The sequence below is a fragment of the Heterodontus francisci genome, chromosome 13 (assembly GCF_036365525.1).
Source record: "Heterodontus francisci isolate sHetFra1 chromosome 13, sHetFra1.hap1, whole genome shotgun sequence".
In the NCBI taxonomy this organism is placed as follows: domain Eukaryota; kingdom Metazoa; phylum Chordata; class Chondrichthyes; order Heterodontiformes; family Heterodontidae; genus Heterodontus; species Heterodontus francisci.
In genome coordinates this window covers 32,386,294-32,404,585 of record NC_090383.1, presented here as the reverse complement: position 1 = coordinate 32,404,585, position 18,292 = coordinate 32,386,294, and the positions used below count along the sequence as shown (strand labels likewise).

At 45.6% G+C, this 18,292-nt stretch overlaps 1 protein-coding gene across 1 annotated transcript in view; it reads left to right on the top strand.

Annotated features, from left to right (window-relative positions):
• Positions 1 to 18,292, top strand: part of igf2r (insulin-like growth factor 2 receptor) — a 254,891-nt gene that overhangs the window by 182,726 nt on the left and 53,873 nt on the right. Inside the window, exons 33-35 of the mRNA XM_068044624.1 lie at positions 578 to 712; positions 13,520 to 13,782; positions 14,077 to 14,298. Of these exons, the coding sequence (XP_067900725.1) occupies positions 578 to 712; positions 13,520 to 13,782; positions 14,077 to 14,298 (620 nt within the window). The remainder of the gene's footprint in view (positions 1 to 577; positions 713 to 13,519; positions 13,783 to 14,076; positions 14,299 to 18,292) is intronic.

Genomic DNA, 18,292 nt, shown 5'->3' with positions numbered 1-18,292 from the left:
CCAGGATAAGTCAAAATAACTTGCATAATCCTAAACAAGAGCAGCAACTGCTGGAAGCATTCAGGTCAGTTAGCATCTGTGGAGAGAACTGATGAGTTAATGCTTCAGGTATGCATCTTTCACCAGAACTTCATCCACATCTAAAATGTTAACTCAAGTTCTCGCCACAGATGCTGACTGACCAGCTGAGTGTTTTCCAGCATTATCTGTTTGTGTTTCTGGCTTTCAGCATCTGTAGTATTTTTGCTTTTCTTTTGAAAAAGGGTTCTCCATTAGAGTTGTAATGCTTACTCAGATATCATGCATCAGATAATCAAAGGCTATAGTAAACTGGAGTGCATGGCTTTATTGACTTCAGCTTCTGCAGTTTTATATTAAAAGTGTTTTCTTTATGGATAAACTTATAGCTTTGCTTTCCACAGTGGCATTATTTTGCATAGAAATCCTTTTACTTTTTTGAACTTTTTTTAGTCTGTTAACATAATGTAGTTCCTTTGGATCTAACTGAAGAGTTGTGTATGAATTTGTTTGAAGTTACCTGCTGATATTTCTAATGCTGCTTTTTTTATGTATCCAGGCCATTTATTTGATCTGAACTCACTGCGCACCAATCAGGGCTACATTGTATATGACCGTAAAGTCAGAGGAAAATTTGTTCGCCTTAATATTTGCGATAAGGTGCAAAACACTGGATGTTTTGGAGATGAAGTTGGTATGTATTGAAGGGATAACTAAATTATGTTGTCTATTAATCTGCATTCTGTTACGCTGCAGAATTTTTGGAGTGAAACCCATTGTGTGCTTCCATTGTCACAGGACTACGCTTTTAACTTGATCAAATTTGATTTAAGATGGTTTAGTTCAGTTTAACTAAATTCTAACTAACCCGTTGTATTTGTGCTGTTTGGTAGAGCTATTCAATTGATGCAACTCCCCTGCACTTTCCTTGTAGCCTTGTAAATTTTTTACCTTTAAATATTTATCCATTTCACTTTTGAAAGTCACTATTAAATTTTCTTTCACTGTCCTTTCAGGTAGTCCATTCCAGATCGCAACAATGTGCATGAAAAAAGCTTCTTGCCACTTCTGATTCTATTGCCAATCATCATTTATGACCTCATGTAACTGGCCATTCTGCCACTGGAAACCATTTTCATTTACTCTCATTAAAACCATACTTGATTTTGTACGCCTCTATTAAATTTTCCCTTCACCTTCTCTACTCTGAGAACAACTGCAGATTCTCTGGTGTCTCCACATAACTGAAGTCCTGCATTCCTGGTACCCTCTCTAAGACCTTGACATTCTTCCTAAAGTGTGTCCAGAGCTGGTCACAATACTCCAGCTGAGGCTTAACCAGTGTTTTGTAAAGATTTGACATAACTTCCTTGCTTTTGTACTCGGAGCTTCTATTAATAGAGCCAAGGGTCTCCTGCTTTTTTAGCTTCCTTCTCAACTTGCCCTGCCACCTTCAAAAATAGGAAAAGCCTGTAGAGTCTGTTCCACCTTTCAGTGAGATCATGGCTGATCTGCAATCTAGCTCCATATACCTGACTTTGCCCCATATTCCTTTGATTAACAAAAATCTATCAATCTCATTTAAAATTAGCAATTGGCCTAGCATCAATTGCTGTTTAGGAAGACAGTTGCACAATTCTACCACCCTTGGTGTGGAGAAGTGTTTCCTAATTTTACTCCTGAAATGTCTGGCTCTAATTTTTAGACTATGCCCACTAGTCCTAGTTTCCCCAACCAGCGGAAATAATTCCTGTCTATCTACTTTATCTGTTCCCCTAAAATCTTAACTTTGATCATATCCCCTCTTAGCTGTTTAAATTCCTCCCTCCTTGTAATGTAACCCTTGGAGGCCAGTTATCAATCTGGTAAATCTGCACTCCCTCCAAGGTCATTATATCCTACCTAATGTGTGGTTCCCAGAACTCTCTACTCCAGGTGTGGTCTAACCAGGAATAAAAACAAGAAATGCTGAAAATACTCAGCAGGTCTGGCAGCATCCATGGAGAGAGAAACAATTAACCTTTCAGGTCTGTGACCTTTCATCAGAACTGGGAAAAATTAGAAATGTAATAGGTTTTGAGCAAGCGAAAGGGGGGAGGGTGGGAAGAAGAACAAAAGGGAAGGCCTATGATAGGGTGGAGGACAGGAGAGATTAAATGACAAAAGATCTTATTGTACAAAGCCAAAGGGAGTGGTACTGGCTCAAGTAAAGAAACAAAAGCTGTGTGTAGGTGAAGTGTGAATGGCAGCCGTCTGAATGCAATGTAAAGGAATTAAGAAACAAGAAAAAGGCGAACCAGCAAAAAAACACAAAACAGAATGACGGCAGAGGTTATGACCTAAAATTGTTGAACTCAATGAGACCAGAAGGCTGTAAAGTGCCCAGTCAAAAGATGAGGTGCTGTTCCTCGAGCTTATGTTGAACTTTAGTGGTAACAGGCCAAGGAGAGAGAGGTCATTGTGGGAGCAAGGTAGAGAATGAAATGACTGGCAACAGAAATCTCAGGGTCACGATTGCGGACTGAACGGAGGCATTCCGCAAAGCGGTCACCCAGTCTGTGTTTGGTGTCCCTGCTGCAGAGGAGACCATATCGTGAGTAGTAAATACAATATACTAAATTGAAAGAAGTACAAGTAAATCACTTTCACCTGGAAGGAGTGTTTGGGGCCTTCTGTGAGAAGGGAGGAGGTAAAAGGGCAGGTGTTGCACCACCAGTCACCTCCTGCCAATTAGTCATAGTCATTATGCACAGAAGGAAACTATTTGGCCCATCGAGTACATGCTAGCTCTCTAGAGTGATCCATTCAGTCCCATTCCCCTGCTAGATCCCTGTAACCCTGCAAATTTATTTCCCTCAATTGCTCATCTAATTTCCTTTTGAAATCATTAATGGTCTCTGCTTTCACCACCCTTGCAGGCAGCGAGTTCCAGGTCATTACCACTTTTTAAAAAATAAGTTCTTCCCCGTAGTTCCCTGCATCTCTTGCTCAAAACCTTAAATCTGTATCCCCTAATCTTCTACCATTAACTAATGGGAACAGCCTTTCTTTGTTTGCCTTATCTTAACTTGCCATCATCTTGTATGCTTCTATCAAACCTTCCCTCAATTTCCTTTTACTCCAAGGAGAACAGCCCCAGCTTCTCCAGCCTAACCTTCTAGCTAAAGTCCTTCATCCACAGAAGCATTCTGGTAAATCTCCTGCACTCTCTCGAGGACTCTCACGTCCTTCCTAAAGTGTGGTGACAAGAACTGGAAGCAACACTCCTGTTGTGGCTTAACCACAGCTTTATAAAGGTTCAGCATAAATTCCCTGCTTTTTTACTCTGGGCTTCTATTTATGAAGCCCAAGATCCATACTTTGCTAACTACTCTCTCTATGTCTTGCCACCTTCAAGGCTCTGTTCCTGCACACGCTTTTTAGAACTGTGCCATTAAGTATATATTGCCTCTGCCTATCCCTTCTGCCAAAATGCATCCCCTCTCACTTCTCTGTATTAAATTCTGTCTGCCCATATCTGTCTGATTCCAGTTAATTTATATCATCCTCCTGGTTTGCCACACCTCCAAGTTTGATAACCTAGGCAAATTTTGAAATTTCTTTCTGTATGAAAGATCCAAGTTACATATCCAAAAACAAAGCAATTGTCCTAGCATTTGTCCCATTAATACTCCCTTTGGCTTTGTACCATGAAAACCTTTGTCAGTTAAACTGTCCTGCCTTCCATCCTATCACAGACCTTCCCTTTTGTTGTTCTTCCCTCCCTCCCCCTTTTTGCTTGCTCAAAACCTGTTGTATTTGGGGAACACCAGTGTCTACCATCCTCCAGTCTGGAAAAACAACCATTTATTACGACTTGCTGTTTTCTGTCCTTAAGCCAATTTTTTTTCCTATCCAATTGGACACTGACCCTCCTATTCCATGAGTCTGTTTTGTTAACCAGCCTTTATGTGGTACTTTGTCAAATGCTTTCTTAAAATTCATGTAGATAACATGCACTGCATTCCCTTCAACCTTTTCTGCTACTTCATCAAAAAATTCAATTAGTCAAGCACGATCTGCCTTTTACAAATTCGTGCTGGCTCTCCTCAATGAACTCAAACCTCTCCAAGTGCCTGTTTTCTTTTTCCCCCGAGTGTTGTTTCTAAAACCTTGCCCACCATTGACTGACCTGTAGTTGAGCGCCTGTCCATTGTCCCTATACTCTGTCTCCTTCCGCTTGTCCAGTTTCCTCACCAGGTCAATAATTTGCCTTCAATTCCATCAACTTTAACAGTTTCTCATCTATATTGCTAGGGATCTTCTGTAGGTCGTCTGATGTGGGGCAGCGCTGGCTGTATTATGTTTGCTATTAAATAAATGTTTATGCACTGTTAGGCTGTTAACTAAATCTAGTTCATTACTAAATCTAATACAGCATGCCAAATTCAAAGATTTGTGTACATACACTGCCAGCTGTCTGTTTCTGCAACTCATTTAAAATTGTACCATTTAGTTTATATTGCTTCTGCTTATTGCTTCTCATTCTTTCTACCAACTGCATCACTAACTTTTCTGCATGGAATTTCATTTGTCCATTTCACCAGTCTGACTGCGTCCTTCGGAAGTCTGCTACTATCCTCACCTACTACATTTGAGTTTTGTTGTAAGCAAACTGTGAAATTATGCCCTATATACACAAGTTCAGATGATTAATATATATCAGAGCAGTGGACCAAGTACTGACCGTCCACCCCCAGAATACTTCCCTCCAGTCTGAAAAAGAACTGTTCTCCACGACGCTCTGCTTTCTGTCCCTGAGCCAAAATCATCCACATTGCCACTGGCCCTTTAATCCCATGGACTTCAATTTTGCTTAGAAGTCTGTTGAGTGGTACTTCGTCAAAAGTGTTTTGAAAGTTCATAAACATATTGATCACGCTACTCTAAGCAACTGTTACATCATCAAAGAACTCTGTCAAATTAGTCAAGCATGTTGTGCCATTAACAGATCCGTGCTGACTTTCATTTATATTAGCCAATGCTATTCCAAATACCAGCTAATTTTGTCCCAGATTATTGTCTCAAAGTTTCCCCATCACAGTTGTTGGGCTGATTGGCCTGAAGTTGTCAGGTTTATTCCTCTCCCCTTTTTTAAATAGGGTCATGAAGTCTTCTGGCTGACTACCATTAATCTGACCAGTTTAGAGTTCTTGGGAGCACAAAGACTAGGGAGAATGTTGATCTCTTTGACAGATGCTTAAAACTACTTTATTCAGCCATTGGTTTTGTATGTAAACTCTTTCCTACACCTGGGCAATAATGCTTTTAAGTTTGAATTTCAGTTTGGATGCAGCAGGTTTCTTTGTGACATGAAACTTTACACTTTTTTTTCCAAAGTATACTTTATTCATTTGTGAAAGTACATTAATTTTTAAGTTCAAATTTGACATTACATGACGTGCAATACATTTCAGTTTCTTTCAGTGCAGTACATGGCATGCTGTGGCGCCTCACTGCACTTCCAGTTGCAGATTCTATTTAAAATTTCCATTTTATGTTTCACGTCAAACGTTCTCTGCAGCATATGGCCTGAAGAGTTTTACACAAGTTCCAACCCCTCAGTGTACTGTGGCAGAAGGGCTTTAAATTGTAGTCTTTCCCCTCCCCCTTGAGCCTTTATGGCAGCTGTCCCAAGCTTTAGTTTGTCCCTTAGCATGTGGTCCCGGAACCTGGAAAGTGCCAGTCTGCAACACTCAGTCATGGGCCGTTTTTTGCACTGGAAGACCAGCAAATTTTGGGCAAACCAAAGAGCATCTTTTTAAAATTTTTTTAATTTAGAGATACAGCACTGAAACAGGCCCTTCGGCCCACCGAGTCTGTGCCGACCAACAACCACCCGTTTATACTAATCCTACATTAACCCCATATTCTCTACCACATCCCCACCATTCTCCTACCACATACCTACACTAGGGGCAATTTACAATGGCCAATCTACCTATCAACCTGCAAGTCTTTGGCTGTGGGAGGAAACCGGAGCACCTGCAGGGAACCCACGCAGACACAGGGAGAACTTGCAAACTCAGCACAGACAGTACCCAGAACTGAACCCGAGTCGCTGGAGCTGCGAGGCTGCAGTGCTAACCACTGTGCCGCCCTTTGACCGAGTTAATGGTCTTCTAGCAGCAGTTGATGTTTCTCTTGGTGTGCGTCCCTGGGAACAATCTGTAGAGCACTGAGTCCTGCGTTACGGAGCTGCTTGGGCTGAACCTCGACAAAAACCACTGCATCTCTTTCCAGACCTCCTTTGCAAAGACACATTCCAGAAGGAGGTGGATGAATGTCTTTTTTTTTTTCTCCACTGCAGCTATCAAGAGGGCAACATGTGGCGCTGAGACTCTGGGTATGCAGGAAGGATCTGTTGGGGAGGACCCTTCTCACCATCAACCAAGCTGCGTCTTGGTCCTTGTTTGAAGGTTCTGGCAATGAGGCATTCTGCCAAATAACTTTGACAATCTGCTCAGGGAGCCATCCGACAAGATGCACCATCTTCTTATCCCATAGTGCCTTAAGGATGTTGCATGCGGGCCACTAACTGATGGATTTGTGGTCAAGGGTGATCTCACCCTTCTTACCCTTCTGCTTGTTGATTGTGAAGCTGTTTTTCCTCATGGGTTCTGACATGCTGCTAGCTAGAAGCATAATCTCATATGCTTCTAGCAGGTCTGGACCAATCCAGTTCCACAGAGTCGACCACAACTTGGCCGATAAACCGTCACTTCCAGGTGTTTTATTTGTCTCAAAGGACCTGACCACCTTTGTCTGCTCGTCCAGAGTTAGTGATTTGTCCACACTCTCCTTGGTTAAGTCTAAAACCTTCATGATAAAGGACCGGAACAACTGGGAGGCCGTACTACTTATGGGCTTCATTCGTACACACCAGCATGAAAGGATTTTCTGATCCATAGTATGTCAGGCTGCGATGATATTGAGCCATGTTCTTCCTTCAGGCTGCTAGTTGCTGAGCGTTCTCTATCTTTGGAAAAGAAATAGAAATGCATCTTATCCTGCTCCGCTAAGTGGACTCTGGACCAGAAGATGATCTTGGAGGACTCCAAGGCAAAGAGTGAGGTTTCTGGCACTTCACCTCTTGGAGATTCACCTCAACATCGACCCTCATCGACTGCAGCAGGAGCAAGTTCTGCATGTGTTTTTGGAGTCGGGACATTTCAGTCTGTGTCTCTTTCGCCTTCTGAACACCGTTTTGAGGATAAAAATCCTCTTAATGTTCACTTTGATCACTTCTTACTAGTGCATTGAGGATTCAAGGAGGGGTTTCACGGTTCTCCAACCTTTGCAATCCCTTTTGAGTTCTTCAGTATTTTCTGAGGTCAACGGTTTCATGTTCAGCTTCATGTTTGTATGCTCAGCTTCATATTTGCATGCTGACCTGCTGATCTTTCTGTAAAAGGGTGTGGCCAGAGAAGACCACTGGCTTGATGTCAGTTGATCTGACCTTGAATGCATGGACAAAAGCAGGAGTCTATCCTGGAAGAGAGAGACGCATGCGGCCTTGACCAGTGAAGATCTATGCAGTACTGTGGGGTTGCTGAAGATGTTGCTCAGCTTGCTGCTTCCATCAGGAGTATGGGCATGGTGTCCAGTTTGCTGTTGGCCCTGCCAGCTCATCCAGTCGCCACCTAGAATGACTGGCCTGGATATCGCCAGCAGCAGTGGGAGCCGCTGGAAGGCGGTCAACCGCCCGTTTTTTAGAGCCAGGGTGTCGTCGTCTTTGGTCTCCTTGTCTCGATAGACAATGGGTAAGTACCTAGAGATGGTCAGTGGTTTGTGGAGCAGCGCCTGGAGTGGCTATAAAGGCCAATTCTAGAGTGACAGACTCTTCCCCAGGTGCTGCAGATAAAATTGGGTGTCGGGGCTGTTGCACAGTTGGCTCTCTCCTTACCCTTCTGTCTCTTCCTGCCAACTGCTAAGTCTCATCGACTTGCTTCTCCTTAGCCCCATCTGGTGATCTCTGGCAATTGACTCCCACGACTTGTGGTCAGTGTCGCAGGACTTCATGTCACATTTGCAGACGTCTTTAAAGCGGAGACGTGGACAACCGGTGGGTCTGATACCAGTGACGTGTTCGCTGTACAGCGCATCCTTGGGGATCCTGTCATCTTCCATGCTGCTCACATGGCCAAGCCATCTCCTGTTGTACTGCTCCCTCATCCCAGCACAGGCAAAGCAGTTCATGGAGTGCTGAGAGTATAGCAGGCTTTTCACTCTTGGTTATTTATTTTAGGGGTAATGCCGTCCTTTCCAGTGGCTTTTCCACTGGCTAGAGAATCGATGACATTACTGTGTTCTGATTTTGTTGGCTGTTCGTCCAGCTCATCCGTGACTGGCTGGCAGGAACTGGGCTGCATTGAGGGCTGTATCAGTGACACAATTTTCCCTGGAGTACAGCTCTAAGTAGCGCTCCACCCAGCAGTCCATTTGATTGCGTTGGTCAGTGATCGTTTCCCCGATTTAGACTTGAGGGGGGCGATCTTCTTGATGGTTGGCCCAAAAGCTCTTTTTAATGCTGTCATACATTCTTCTGATGTTTCCGGTGTCAGAGGCCAGCTGAATACGACTACATAGGTGTTGCCAGTAGTCATTTGCACAGCGTCCGGCTGTTCTTCGCACGGTGCTTCTGGTGGCTTTAAGTGCTAAGGTTGTTAGCTCGCTGGGAGCTTTCTTGCAGTTCAGCAGTGCAGTGCACTTAGCAGCTATGACTGGTTCCATCTCTTCAGAGTGAGGTTGAAACCAGTCTGCATTCTGCATCTCGCATTTGCCAAAGGTGGTCATTGCTGAGTCGTAGATGGCATCTCTGATGTGGGCCTACTTGGTTTCTGCATCCCCTGCAGGAGTGTTTTGAAGGGCTTTTTCAAGTGAATTAAGAAACTTTAATGACAGCTGTGGGTAAGAAATTCTGTTAGTGTTGGTGTGGGCAGCCCTTCTGCTTGGAGTGATCTAGCTTCTTTGGTTTGAGTCTTAACTTTACACACCAGGGAATAGTCGGTGTTGCAGTCCACACTGTGGAAGCTGCGTGTGATTTGAACACTGTTCATACAGGCTCGCCTTGTGACGATGAGGTCCAGCTGGTGCCAATGACGTGATCTTGGGTGTCTCCATGAAACCTGGTGACAGGGTTTAGTTTGAAAGAATGAGTTAGTGATGCAGAGGTTGTGATAGGTACACAGCTCCAGCAGTCTCTGTCCATTCTCATTCATCCTCCCAATGCCATAGCGCCCTAGGCAGGAGGGCCATGAGTCATGGTCGGCCCCAACCCTGGCATTAAAGTCCCCCAGCAGGAACAAATGTTCAGTATTAGGAATGCTGCGAATGATATTCTGGAGTTCCTCATAGAAGTGGTCATTAACTTCAGGTGGGGAGCAGACTGTTGGAGCTCAGATGCTGATTAGGTGTACTGGACCAGAGGCGGTGAGCAGTCGGATGGACAGTATGCGTTCCGAGCCATTTGAAGGTGGCTCTATCATGCTGAGCAAAGAGTTTCTGATGGCGAAGCCCACTCCATGCTGTCTTGGTTCTTCTGAATCCCTACCCTGCCAGTAGAAGGTGTAGTCTTGCTCTCTTAGGGATCTGCTCGCAGGGAGGCGTGTCTCCTGAAGTGCTGCAATGTCCACATTGAGTTTACTGAGCTTGTTGTTAATGGCGGTCTTCCGAGCGTCGTCGATTTGTGTGAGGTCTTCCGACAGGCCAGGACACACAATTCTGACGTTCCAGCTTGCAAAACGAAGGGCTGGTACCTTCTTTCCTTTTTTTTGTCCTGCTATTTGGTGCGGTGTTACAGTCCAGTTGTCGGACAATGACCCTGAGCTCCAAGCACCCATTGAAGCAGGTGGACTGTGGTGGGACAGAACCTTTCTGACCGGGGGCTGCCCGGTTTGAGGCAGGCGGTAGCTGTCCAGTGAGGTGCGATGACCTCTCCCACCTGACAAAGGCAACCTGTGGTGCCCAATCTCTACACCAATTGAGCTGGACTTATAACCCGTAACTGCTGCCTTCCATGTTGTTTTGGTTGCTGTGTGGCGACCATGGAGTGACCTCTCCATGGCGCATGCCTGGGCGGAATGTATGGAGGTTGTCATAGTCAGAGATACAGCACTGAAACAGGCCCTTCGGCCCACCAAGTCTGTGCCGACCAACAATCACCCATTTATACTAATCCTACATTAATCCTGTATTCCCTACCACGTCCCCACCATTCTTCTACCACCACTAGGGACAATTTACAATGACCAATTTACCTATCAACCTGCAAGTCTTCGGCTGTGGGAGGAAACCGGAGCACCCGGCGGAAACCAACGCGGTCACAGGGAGAACTTGCAAACTCCGCACAGGCAGTACCCAGCATCGAACCCGAGTCGCTGGAGCTGTGAGGCTGCGGTGCTAACCACTGCGCCACTGTGCCGCCCTAGTTGTGAGTTGCCCAAGCGTCAAAACCCCTCTCTTGGCCTTCCTAGTGGGGTCCAAAAGAGTGCAGAGCATGACGTTTGGCACCAGTATGGCTGCAGGAACTGCCGGAAACATGCCAAAGGTGGCTTGTTTTTTAGAGCCAGGGTGTAACACGCTGATTAACTAGAGCAGTACATTTTGTACAGTACTGTCTGCTATGAGGAAGCAACCACCCACCACTTCCATTTTGGTGATGAAGTTGTGGCCAGAAGAACGATAGTTCCCTCCTGACCAGATCAATGGCCCTTGGGACCACCATGGCGACCATTGCCTGAAGGTGCTGAGGTACAGTAATCCACATTCCTGCAGGAACAGCAGATCAGCTTTGCCCTCAGCAAGATACCCAAAGTCAAAACATTTCGCGTAGTGGTTTTAGTGCTACAAGCATCGGTAGCAATGTTAAAACCCATTTAGGTCTATTTGTTTCTCCAGCCTGATTGTCTGTGCTGGTCCCAACCCCTGGGTATGCTCCTGCAAACCTGTCATGTTCACAAACTGTTTGATCAACCCGGGGCTGCGATAACTATCCGGTCACCCAGTGGGGAGTTGTTCCACCGGGGTGGCATCGGGTTGGTGGTGTAAACAGGGAGGTTTGGGTTGTCCTCAGTTGGTGCTGTCTTTTCCCTCAGATCCTTGTGTGGAACCTTGCTCCCTGCTTCTCAGAATTAGGGTGCACTGGATGCTTCACTGCTCCCAGTGTTCCAGAGCTGAGGTCCACTGGTCAGGTATTGCACCTGGTGTTCCGGAGCTGTGGTGGCCTTTCTGCATCCTTGTAATTTTTCCATTTGTTTTGGTGGCGGAGTGGCTTCTTTTGTCCTGCTTTTCAACATCTAACAAGCAGCAGTTTTTGCCGCCCGTCTGGGACGTAAATAGTCCTTATCCATTCATCTTGCTACTGGCATCTGCCCTTAAATAATTTCAGATTTCCCTCTTGCTGATTTTCTTTTCCACTTGCCAGTCTCCTGGTTGCCCCTCAATCGACTCTTATTCCATGGACTCTGCTTGGATAGGGGCTCAGAGCTGAGTATTGGAGTTTGGCAGATTGTTGCTGTGCCATTTTCCTTCCCCTCATTCTCTTTTTCTTGTTTCTTCACTGGGGGCTGTTGAAGATTGTTGGCCTCCTTTGCAGCAGTTGCTTCATGTGCTGTTCCTTCCTCGTGCACCACCTGAATCCTTGCTCCTGCACATAAGTGACACTGCATTTTGGGTAGGCCTTGTAGAGATGGCCTGCTTCGGCGCACAGGTTGCAGCACTTAGTCTGTTTACAGTCCTGCGTCTGGTGGCCTTCCTGCTTTTAGTTTATTTTTTTTTTTATTTTTATAGATACAGCACTGAAACAGGCCCACCGAGTCTGTGCCGACCATCAACCACCCGTTTATACTAATCCTACACTAATCCCATATTCCTACCACATCCCCACCTGTCCCTATATTCCCCTACCACCTACCTATACTAGGGGCAATTTATAATGGCCAATTTACCTATCAACCTGCAAGACTTTTTTGGTGGTGGGAGGAAACCGGAGTACCCAGTGAAAACCCACGCAGACACAGGGAGAACTTGCAAACTCCACACAGGCAGTACCCAGAATTGAACCTGGGTCGCTGGAGCTGCTTGCTTTGCAGTTGGCTGCCACGTGTCCAGATTTACTGTCTGAGTGACAAACTGGCTGCCCCACATATACCAGTATCCTTGACTTGCCCCGATGGCAAATCTGGAGAGAGGGTGGAGGATGGTTCCTTTGGCGTCCACTTTCAAGGTCACCTTGACCTGCCGCTTACTGGTTCATATTAACAGGCCGTTAACCTCAATGCTGTTTCCAACCACCGTAGCATACCTGGCGAGGATTGTGAGCACGTCCACGACAGGGATATGGGGATTATTTAGGTGGATCCAACACTGTTCCTTTGTGACGCCAGTGTAAACGGGGTGTACAGTTAGGATCAACAGCTGTGCCTTATTTCCTTTTCTCCTTGAAAGCCTTCAGAAGTTTCAGGCATCCACAATGTTTTTAAACACATCATCAAAATATCCAGTGCTGGGGCAATCTTACAGGCTTGACACTTTTTAAAAAGATGTACATTACTTATAAAATTTCTAAAAGTACATTACATAATTCAAATGTGTCATTACATAAAGTGCAATACAGTTCAATTTCTTTTAGGCCAGTACATGTCACTACACTGATCACTTATATTTCATGTCAAACATTCTCTGGTACATAGAGCCCAAGGGGTTTTACACAGGTTCCAGTCCCTCAGTGTACTTTGAGAGGAGGGCTTAGACGATAACTTCATCCCTCACCCACCCCCACCATTCAGCCTTTGTGGTGGCAGTCCTAAGCTTTAGTGCGTCCCTCAACATGTAATCCTGTAGCTTGAAATGTGCCCGTCTGCAACGTTCGGTCATGGACAGCTCCTCGCACTGGAAGACCAGCAAATTTCAGGCAGAGGGAGTTTACACAGGTTCCAGCCCCTCAGTATATAATAGTTGGCGATCCTTAGACAGTGGCCTTTCCCAGCAGCTGCCCCAAGCTTTCTGTGTTCTTAGCATGTAGTCCTGAACCTTTGGAATGTGCTAGTCTGCAACACTTGGTCATCAACAGCTCTTTGCACTAGAAAACCAGCAAGACCAAAGTGTTTCTTTCACTGAGTTGATGGTCCTACAGCAGCAGTTGATGTTTATCTTGGTGTGCGTCCCTGGGAACAGCCTGTGGAGCAGAGTCCTGTGTTACGCAGGACTCGGGCTCTACCTCGACAAAAACCACCGCATCTCTTTCCAGACTTGCTTTGCAAAGACGCATTCCAGAAGGAAGTGGGCGATGTCGCTTCCCCACTGCAAGCATCAGTCCACCTATGCATTTTACCTGTCTTTATCGGTGATACATTTTAAATTAATGCAGTGAACATTGCAGAAAGAAAGCAGTTATCATATTTGAAAACTGTTCTGATGTTTCATTTGAAAAGTAATAGTGTTCATGTACTTTTTTTTGCAGGTGTGTGTATCAACGAAGGTCAGAATGTAACCAATGCAGGGCATTTCAACAAAGAAGTGACTTATGTTGATCAGATATTGAGACTCACTTATCACGGGGGTGATCCCTGCTCCAGCAACCCTGCACTGCACCACAGAAGTATCTTTAGCTTTGTCTGTGGCCTGATTGCGGGCGTGGGTACTGGGCCTGTTCTGGTGGCTTCAGATGAGAAGACATGTACTCATTACTTTTCTTGGCACACACAGCTGGCCTGTGAACATGAGGTAGAGTTTTTACAAAAACTTTATAACCAGTAACCTTAGAAACTGGCACATATTTCTGTTCTAATTGTTCACAGCCAATTTATTTTTTTTAAGCATAACTTATTCTTTCAGCTTGCCTTTAATTTCTTTAATTGTTAACTTGGATGAATTTTTCACTTGTGTTTTTTTAAATAAAAAGTGTGTTTATATAAGGAAAAACGGTTGTCTGTCCCCTAAACAAATTGACAGTGTTTTCTTTCCTATTACAAAGTAACTTGGTTGTCATTTTCTTGTCCTTTCTGGTTTGTTGGTTAGGTGAGATGCTCAGTGAAGAATGGAAGCTCAATTATTGACCTGAGTCCTCTGATCCAAAAGGCTGGGTATTATTCAGCAGAAGACGAAGATATTGCTGCTGATGGTCAAGATGACTCTCCTGATTTTTACATCAACCTTTGCCAACCACTGAATCCTCTCCCAGGGGTTACCTGCCCCCCTGGTTCAGCTGTATGCATGGATCCTGTGACTGGACCACCTGTAGTAAGTGGAAGCATGCATCTGTCTGTATATTGTTACATATGTTGCAATGAAATGCTAAATCTGAAAATTATTGTGCATTTCAGATGCAACTGGACAGATATAATCACTTTATTTTAAAGGACTTCCCAGAGTTTACAATATGGTTTTTCATCTACAACTTCTGGCTGAATGTCAGAAAAGTTCTATTTTCACTACATGTTACATTCTAGTGACAGCCCAAGTCATTTTTGGATTGGGGAGGAGAGAGAAAGCTAGGAGCACCAACCTTTTCACATGGCAGATAATTAATGTTGCTGTTTTCATGGGAGAAAAGCAAATATATGCATGTGCCTCAGTACTCAGCAGCAGGCAGCATTCTGTGTCATTGCTTAAGTAAACCTTGAGCTTGTGTTGACAGGTGGGGCCTCTACCATATTGAGATTTCTCAGTGTTCATGAAGGGGGGGGGGGGGGGGCGGCAGTGGTGTAGTGGTATTGTCACTGGACAGACTCAGGGTATTGCTCTGGGGACGTGGGTTTGAATCCCACCACAGCAAAAGGTGGAATTAATTCAATTAATAAATTTGGAATTAAAGGCCAGTGTGATGATGGCCATGAAATGATTGTTGTAAAAACCTATTTGGTTCACTAATGTCCCTTCAGGAAGGAAATCTGTCTTTACCTGGTCTGGCCTACATGTGACTTCAGACCCACAGCAATGTGGTTGACTCTTAACTGCCCTCTGAAATGGCCTAGCAAGCCACTGTATATCAAATCGCTACAAAGTCAATAAGGAATGAAACCGGACAGACCAACCGGCATCGACTTGAGCACTGGAAATGACCACGGCAAACCCAGCCCTGTCGGCCCTGCAAAGTCCTCCTTACTAACATCTGGGTGTTTGTGCCACAGTTGGGAGAGCTGTCTCACAGATGAGTGTGAGCATTGTCATGCTCACAGCATCAATTGCAGACAATATCCCAGACACCGTCGTCACCATCCCCGGGTATGTCCTGTCCCACCGGTAGGACAGACCTAGCAGAGGTGGCAGCACAGTGGTCGACAGTCAGGAGGGAGTTGGCCTGGGAGTCCTCAACATCGACTTGGGACCCCATGAAGTCTCATGGCATCAGGTCAAACAGGGACAAGGAAACCTCCTGCTGATTACCACCTACTGCCCTCCCCCAGCTGATGAGTCAGTACTCCTCCATGTTGAACAGCACTTGGAGGAAGCACTGAGGGTGGCAAGGCACAGAATGTACTCTGGGTGCGAGACTTCAATGTCCATCACCAAGAGTGGCTCGGTAGCACCACTACTGACTGAGCTGGCCGAGTCCTATAGGACATATCTGCTAGACTGGGTATGCGGCAGGTGGTGAGGGAACCAACAAGAGGGGAAAACATACTTGACCTTGTCCTCGCCAATCTGCCTGCCATGGATGCATCTGTCCATGACGGTGTTGGTAGGAGTGACCACTACATAGTACTTGTGGAGACAAAGTCCCATCTTCACATTGAGGATACCCTCCATGTTGTGTGGCACTACCACTGTACTAAATGGGATAGATTTAGAACAGATCTAGCAATGCAAAACTGGGCATCCATGAGGCACTGTGGGCCGTCAGCAGCAGTAGAATTGTATTCCACTGCAATCTTTAACCTCGGGGGGGCCCGGCATATCCCCCACTCTACTATTACCATCAAGCCGGGGATCAACTCTGGTTTAATGAAGAGTGCAGGATGGTATACCTCAAAATGTGACGTCAACCTGGTGAGGCTACAACTCAGGACTGCTTGCATGCCAAACAGTGTAAGCAACGTGCGATAGAGCTAAGCGGTCCCGCAACCAACAAATCAGATCCAAACTCTGCAGTCCTGCCACATCCAATCGTGAATAGTGGTGGACAATTAAACAATTGACAGCAGGAGGTGGCTCCACAAATATCCCCATCCTCAATGATGGGGGAGCCCAGCACATCAGTGCAAAAGGCTGAAGCACTTGCAACAATCTTCAGCCAGAAGTGCCGAATGGATGATCCATCTCGGCCTCCTCCTGAGTTCCCCAGCATCACCCATGCCAGTTTTCAGCCAATTCGATTCACTCTCTGTGATATGAAGAAACGACTGAGGGCACTGGATGCTACAAAGGCTATGGGCCCTGACAATATTCTGGCAATAGTACTGAAGACATGTACTCCAGAACTAGCTGCACCCCTAGCCAAGCTGTTCCAGTACAGCTGCAACACTGGCATCTACCCACAATCTAGAAAATTACCAGGTATGCTCGGTACATAAAAAGCAGGACAAATCCAACCTGGCCAGTTACCGCCCCATCAGTCTACTCTCAATCATCAGTAAAGTGATATGAGAGGTGAGGTGAGAGTGACTGCCCTTGATATCAAGGTAGCATTTGACCAAGTATGGCATTAAGGAGCCCTAGCAAAACTAGTCAGTGGGAATCAGGGAAAACTCCGTTGGTTGGAATCATACCTAGCGCAAAGGAAGATGGTTGTGGTTGTTACAGGGCAATCATCTCTGCTCCAAGACATCACTGCTGGAGTTCCTCAGGGCAGTGTCCTAGGCCCAGCCATCTTCAACTGCTTCATCAGTGACTTCCTTCAACCATAAGGTCAGAAGTGGGGATGTTCGCTGATGATTGCACAGTGTTCAGCACCATTCGCAATTCTTCAGATACTGGAGCAGTCCATGTAGAAATGCAGCAAGACCTGGACAATATCCAGGCTTGGGCTGATAAGTGGCAAGTAACATTCGCGCCACACAAGTGATGGGCAATGACCATCTCCAACAAGAGAGAATGTAACCATCTCCCCTTGACATTCAATGGCATTACGATCACTGAATTCCCCATGTCAACATCCTGGGGATTACCATTGATCAGAAACTGAACTGGAGTAGCCATATAAATACTGTGGCTACAAGAGCAGGTCAGAGGCTCGGATTCCTGGGCCAAGTAACTCACCACCTGACTTCCCAAAGCCTGTCCACCATCTACAAGGCACAAATCAGGAGTGTGATGGAATACTCTCCACTTGCCTGGATGGAGCCAGCTCCAACAACACTCAAGAAGCTCAACACCAACCAGGGCAAAACAGTCTGCTTGATTGGCTCCCCATGGACAAACATTCACTCCCTTCACTGCTGATGCACAGTGGCATCAGCAAGATGTACGGCAGCAATGCACCAAGGCTCCTTCGACCTCTACCACCTGGAATGACGAGGGCAGCAGTTGCATGGGAACACCACCACCTGCAAGTACCCCTCCAAGCTACACACCATCCTGACTTGAAACTATATCGCCATTCCTTCACTGTCGCTGGGTCAAAATCCTAGATTCCCTTAACAGCACTGTGGGTGTACCTACCCCATATGGACTGCAGCATTTCAAGAAGACAGCTCACCACCACCTTCTCGAGGGCAATTAGGGTTGGGCAATAAATGCAGACCTTGTCAGCGACGCCCATATCCCATGAACAAAAAAAAATCCAAAAAGGGCCCAGAATTGAACCATGTGGGACACCATAACCTGTTCTGAACCAGTCTGAGAAAAACTGCTCTCTCTTCTAACTAATGTTTAATCCAGTTTATCCTTCCCAAATTCCATACCTATTAATCTTCTCTGGTAATCTCATGTGGTACTTTGTCAAAGGGTTGCTTGACAATACGTCCACGGAATTTCTCTCATTTGCCATGTGTATTGCATCATCAAAGGAGTTCTGAGATTTATCGTTGTCCTGTTTGAAATCTCTGCTGGCTACCTCTAAGCCGAGATGTCATCCTTGGCTGAGTGGTAGCATCCTTGCCTCTGTGTGAGAAGGTTATGTGTTCGAGCTGTGCACTTGAGACTTGAGCACAAAATCCAGACTGAGAGTGCAGCATTCTCTCAACATCAGAGGTGCCATCTTTTGGAGGAGCTGTTGAACTGAGGCCCTTCCCCTCCGGTGAATGTAAAGGGTTCCATGGCACGATTAAAATAAAAGCAGGGGCGTTCTCCCTAT